Source organism: Lontra canadensis, unplaced genomic scaffold (genome assembly GCF_010015895.1).
Source record: "Lontra canadensis isolate GAN:19392208 unplaced genomic scaffold, GSC_riverotter_1.0 scaffold9, whole genome shotgun sequence".
Taxonomy (NCBI): Eukaryota; Metazoa; Chordata; class Mammalia; order Carnivora; family Mustelidae; genus Lontra; species Lontra canadensis.
This window is the reverse complement of record NW_022631003.1, coordinates 2,438,834-2,445,287: the sequence shown is the minus strand read 5'-3', so window position 1 is coordinate 2,445,287 and position 6,454 is coordinate 2,438,834. Positions and strand designations below refer to the sequence as shown.

At 43.4% G+C, this 6,454-nt stretch overlaps 1 protein-coding gene across 1 annotated transcript; it reads left to right on the top strand.

Annotated features, from left to right (window-relative positions):
- Window positions 1-1,649: 1,649 nt before the first annotated feature.
- On the top strand, window positions 1,650-3,612 carry MYF5 (myogenic factor 5). The gene is made up of 3 exons (XM_032855392.1): window positions 1,650-2,150; window positions 2,842-2,917; window positions 3,325-3,612. Exons 1-3 carry the CDS (start codon window positions 1,650-1,652, stop codon window positions 3,513-3,515), a joined length of 768 nt encoding a protein of 255 aa, XP_032711283.1. The 3' UTR covers window positions 3,516-3,612.
- The last annotated feature ends 2,842 nt before the right edge of the window (window positions 3,613-6,454 follow it).

The following is a 6,454-nucleotide window of genomic DNA, read 5'->3' as shown; positions in this document are numbered from 1 at the left end:
AGCCAACCAGGGTTGCTTGAGGAAAATAATTTTAGGAATAAGTAATACAAGAAAGCGCCCCCCCACACACACCCCCACCGCCCCACCAGCCACAACACTTACTGGACTGGATGACTGAAGATGGTGATGAAAACACTCCCTCCTATTTTAACCGGGCCACAGCCCCTGTCTAAATCTCCAGGCTACTTAAGTCTATGTGCCTAGACCTTAAGAAATCGTTTTTCCTGTCCATAAACAGCAGCATCCCCTCCCATCCCCGCCCTGAGAGATCTGGAAGTAGGTTAAAGGTGGAGGAGCATTGGCAAAAGCCAATTAATAGACTGATTTCTTACATAAATGGCAGCCCTCTCTTCTCTCCTACCCACCAAAGTTCCAAGACCCTAATGCGATTGCTTTTCTGGAAGGCTTTTGTCACCAAAGTGTGTGAAGTTACTCAAGGTTTGAGCTGGAAATTTTACACGAGCCGAGAAGGATTGCTGTGCTGGCAGCTGGGACGCATCTGTAACGGTGTTAGCTCGCCTGAAAGCAGAAAATTAGCGACCCCAAAGCCCAGCTTGGCTGTTTAGTCTGTCGAAATGGCAGGGCGGAGCAGAAGGGGGAGAAAGGAAACTCGCCCCTGGAAAGAGAGGTCGCCGTCTAAAACTCAGTTTCTTCCAGTACAAATCACAGAGGTGCAGTAAGCACGGAACTGCCAGATCTGTACCAGGTCTAGCAAAGGCCTAGTACAAGGGCAGAGGCACTCAGTAAACGTGTGCAGAGGGGAAGAGAAGGGAGGATGGTTCGCATCACTTGGCCCTTGAGCCCACCTCCTTTTAGATGAGCAGAACTCAGAGTGAGCCCTGTCTTGGAAAAAAAGGAACCTCCCTGCCCATCCTCCAACAACACAGAGCCTATAAAGTGACAAGCTACCAGAGCAAAATAGATTTTTAAAAATCCAGATTCACTCCATGATTCAAAGTGTTGCTTCAAAGTTTTTAGCAACCGTTATTCGATCCACTGACTGAAAAAAAATTCCCGAGATAATTAAAGTTCATGTAGAAGAGAAACAAACACCAAAAATTAAGCTAATTCCTCATGTCCAAGATTGGGAAGGCAGGTCGGCTTATGGTTTCAGCTTATAGTAGGGTGTTTTATTTTTTTAATATTTTTTGATGTATGATCAATTCCAAAAGTTTGGATGGACTTCGTCCCTTTGTCTCTACCACTCTTTACGTGATCCCTTGGTTTAGGTAACCTAGAGAGTGCGAGTAAGCGGGTCGGGTCGGAGAATGATCCACCCCCCACCACCCCCCACCCCCGCCCCAGCAGAAATGCAGTAAAACCATTAGCGTCAAAAGGGGCTGTAAACAGCAAATTGTCTCTAGAGGAAAGGCGGAGGTTTGCCCAGACAGCCCCTGCGGGGGTTGTGGTGGGATATGCTAATAGTGCCTGGCCACTGGGGCCGGCCTCCCTCCCCCAAGAATATATAAAGAGCCCCAACCCCAGCACACTCGACCCAGGCCGCCAGGCGTTTGCCCTTGTTAATTACTGGAGAAACCGACCAGGGAGCTCCGCCCGGGGATTCACTGGCCCACAGCGGCGCCAGGCTCCCGTCTCTCCCCTGTATCTCTAGTTGCTGTCCAGGTGCACCACTTGCTTCACCGCAAAGGATGGAAATGATGGACGGCTGCCAGTTCTCGCCTTCTGAGTACTTCTATGACGGCTCCTGCATCCCGTCCCCTGAGGGTGAGTTCGGGGATGAGTTTGAGCCAAGAGGAGCTGCCTTCGGGGTGCACAAACCAGAGCTGCAAGGCTCAGACGAGGACGAGCACGTGAGAGCACCTACAGGCCACCACCAGGCTGGCCACTGTCTCATGTGGGCTTGCAAAGCATGCAAGAGAAAGTCGACCACCATGGATCGGCGGAAGGCGGCCACCATGCGTGAGAGGAGACGCCTGAAGAAGGTCAACCAGGCTTTCGAGACGCTCAAGAGGTGCACCACGACCAACCCCAACCAGAGGCTGCCCAAGGTGGAGATCCTCAGGAATGCCATCCGCTACATCGAGAGCCTGCAGGAGCTGCTGAGGGAGCAGGTGGAGAACTACTACAGTCTGCCAGGACAGAGCTGCTCGGAGCCCACCAGCCCCACCTCCAACTGCTCCGACGGCATGGTAAGAGATAGCACTGGTCACCCCAATCTTTTCCAAAAATTCTCAGATCTCTTTTAAACCAGGGATGGCAACCAAATATTCAATGGTTATTGCTTGGTAGTTGGGAGGGGGCTAGAGAAGGGGTGCCACAATTAGAAAGATGCCAGGAAACAGCTGTTGAACAGGATTTTAGTTTGACTTCTTCCCAGGTTCCTGGTGAACGTAGGAGAGGGTTGTCATATGAGACAGGTGGCTGCAAATGATCAATAACATGTTTTCTTCACATGGCCCCCCATCTCTGCTTTGCTGAGGTCTGGCTGGAAAGGGATATCGATGCATTCTTTTCGGAGGGCATTTGCCCCATCGTTGCCAGGTTTTAATGTGTTTTTGCCCTGGGAAAGTATTCTCTCCCTGAATTAGTGTGGTTTCCTTCTACTCCAATCCATTTTGCATGGTTAACCCAATGCACATTGCTGCTGAATTCCACCCCCACCCTCTTCCCTTTGCCACTGCTCTCCTCTTCTTCAAGCACAGAGATTGACCTCAGTGCCCTTACAATTTCGCGAGGTCGAATCCTTCCTAAATCGAGGCAATGAAGGTAATTGAGAGTGGTCAATGCACGGAGCTAGTGGTCAAGCCCAGTGCCACCCTAGTTCGGAGCATCTTTTTGCCAAGACCTGAAAACAAACTTCCTTTGTGTCTTGTATTATAGCCTGAATGTAACAGTCCGGTCTGGTCCAGAAAAAGCAGCAGTTTTGAGAGCATCTACTGCCCTGATATGCCAAATGGTAAGAATTGATGACTTCAGAGGAATTTCAAAATCAGTTCAACTTCACAGTTCAGCCTGTCAAAGCAGTCTGGTTTTCCAGGCTGTATTGGGGAAGGGAAGAGAAGAGAGGATTCCTATGGGGAGGTTTTGGTGCAGCAAAATAGGCACACATCTTTTGTTCAAAATCCCCCTAACAGATGCACACATATGCACTTTTGCTTGAAATTTTATCAAGGGGCTTCTCCACTCCCTGTTCACCCCCGTGAATTGCTAGATATTTGTTGCAAATTTCTACAACAGGCTTTCTGTGACCACCTGACCTCTGGATGTCAAAGTTGCTGACCTATGGTTTAAGAGGCCACATAAGCAAGTCTCTCTATTTGGGATTTTTTTTTTTTTTTAATGGTTTTCTCCTTGTATTCTTAGTATATGCCACAGATAAAAGCTCCTTATCCAGCTTGGATTGTTTATCCAGCATAGTGGATCGAATCACCAACTCAGAGCAGCCTGGATTGCCTCTCCAGGACCCGGCCTCTCTCTCCCCAGTTGCCAGCACGGATTCACAGCCTGCAACTCCAGGGGCCTCTAATTCCAGGCTCATCTATCATGTGCTATGAACTGAAAATCTAGTCTAGATGAGTTCTACGAGGAGGGCCTATTACACAGGAGGAAGGAAGCCCCAGAAGTTCAAAAGCAAGACAACTTGTATATAAAGATTTCCTTTCAGTTGGAAATTTGTAAATATTATCTTGCCACTTTATATGGAAAGTGTATTTAACTCAAAAGTCACCGTTGCGATACTTTATTTCTTTTCTCTGCCTCCTCCTCCTCCACTTCCTCCTTCTTCTTTACCTCCTTATTGCTTTAGATATATAGTTCCAATAATATTCTTTCGGATAGGGGGCAATTTATTGAAGGTAGCTTGTTGCAATGCTTAACTTATATTTTTTAATAAATATTGCTTATCAAAATATTATGTCTGATGTTAGAACTTTATTTTTTTTTTCTTTAAAACATTAGAACAGCCAGAAATCAGTTACAGGAAACTTTAAATATATTTAACTTTTGTTTTTCTATTAACCCTTTGGTGATATTGTATTAAGTAAACACATAACAATACTGCCTAATGGTATATATTTTTATCTTTTCTTGTAAGGAATGCCTCTTTTTTTGTGTAAGCACAAAATAGTACTTTGTGGATAATTTCAAGATATAAGAAATTTTGGAAATTCCACCATAAATAAAATTGTTCAGATGAAAGAAATATTTTGGTTTATGTTTTTTAAAAAAGAACATCCTTAATGGAATTAGTGGTCACTGACACAAAATTTTTAACATGGGGCTGAAAATAACAAAATAGTTGGCTTTGTGGATACGTGTGAATGTTTGCCATCTCATGGACACAGTTTAGGTCCTGTTGTGACAAATGAAGAGAACATTTCTATTTTAATCAGCTTTGAAGGGAGCCTGCTAAATACAGTTTTTCCCTTCTCTGAGTACTGTGCCATATAATGTCAAATTATGTGTGTGTGGAGGGGAAGTCATTCAGGACAAGACCACATGTTCAATGAAAAGAATGTACAACATTACATTTTAATAGCTCATGAGTTAGATCATGTTTACTTTATCTACTTGCCTAAAAATATCTTGATACATTATCTTAATATTGTCAATAAAATATTTTAAAGTATTGAGCTGATTTTTTTTTGTATTGCTAAAGTGCTGTAATAAGAAAACTTAAACTATAGTGAAGTGAAACAGACTATAATTGGCTTCCTCCTTTTCAGAGCCTTTCTGATTTTATTAATCATATTGTGTGTGTCTGTGTGTGTGTGTGTATGATGGACATGCATTTTTCATTGTTCATCACTTTAAATCTCCTTTAGCAAGAATTGAGATAAAAAAATATAACAATTAAGTAGGAAATAGGCTCAGATGATTATTGAGATAATTCTCACAGGTTTACTGCTGAGAGAGATAAAAAGGAAATATCCTTGAAGCATCTAGAGTAACTGTTCCCAGGCAGAAAAGATAATTGTTTCATCCTCTAATGTGTACTTTCACTTAAAATTGCTAAGGGTTGCATTATATACAGTAATCCAATGGACTTTTGCCAGAGCTTGGCAATTACACTGTTCTCAGGAAGATTTTTCCCTTCCTTCCAATATTATTTTTCTTGTGCTTGTCCAGTCATCGGGCTTAAAAGAACGGAAGTTATTCCATTAAGGAAGGAAGAGAAGAAGGGCTGAGTTCAAAAAATCATGAAGCCTCCTGTACCTGTTAGCATCATGGCCTAATAGGGATGCCAACTTTTAGCACACAGGTGAGTCTTTCTCATCCTTGGTTGGTAGTGTGAGGAGTTGAGGTGAGGAGAATTCAAGAAGGCATAACAGAGATATATGCATAGTTTTAGTATAAATTCATCCTCACTGGACACTGTGCTAGTATAAATTCATCCTCACTGGACACTTATTCATCCTCACTGGACACTGTGCTAAGTATACACTCTTTCTTATACTTCCGTGGAGAGGTTGGAGATTTGTTGCTGTTCTCTGTAGAATTAGAATAAAGGGAGCCATCCAAAGATTGGTTTTTTTTTTCAAGTTCAATTCTAAGTCACATTACCATACTCTGTTCCGTTTCAGAAAAGCAAGCGGAGAATACTGTGTAATTTTACTCAAGTGAATAAAAATGAACTTTTTTCCTTAGCAAACTCCAGTCACTTCTACAACTTGTCAATGTATTTGATATTCTCAGTGGAAATTATAGTGCCTCCAAGTGTTTAGTTCATCTTCTGCTGGTCTGGAGTGAATCTAGGTAGTGATTGATGTGTCATTGAAGGTAACACAGTCCACACCAACTTGCTCAGTCATTCTCATTTCTGGTATACTAACATCCAAGGCTGGTGTCTCCTCAGCAACCAGTTTGGCACAACATATCACACACTGTCATATATACTTTTTTGACAAGGGGCCTTTGCAAATTGGCTCTCCTGTAGTCCAGACCCAGAAAAGTCTCTTCTCCACGGAAGTGGATGGGGAGGAGTGAGAAGAGACCCGGCAAAATATTCAACCAACAACAGGAGTTGGCCATCTAGAAATCCCCTAGAGTGAACGGTTGGGGTGTCATTGAGCTTATGTCAGACCACCCCACCTCAGCCATTGGGAAAATGCAATCGGCAGACAAACTTCTAGAAGAAATTGACAATGTTCCTTTTACTATCTGCAGACCTGTGGGGAGAAGGCCTTTGGGAAATAGTCAAAAGGAGACTCTTCTCTCCTTGTGCCTGAGAAACACAAGCCTACTGGGTTATGCAGGAAAACTCTAGTGAGATGATGGAAACTGGGAAGTGCTATTTGGAAGGGAGCTGCTATCAGAAATCAAGGAGTCTTGATTGCCCCTGTTTTTTGTTTTTGTTTTGTTCTTCTCATTTGAAAGACACGAGTTAGTGGCTAAATTGTACACAAATTCTTCCTTAAGATGGCATTCCTACAATTACTGAATCTGAGAGAGGTTTTTCCTGAAATTCTCTCTTTGGGGTTATAACAGTTACTAG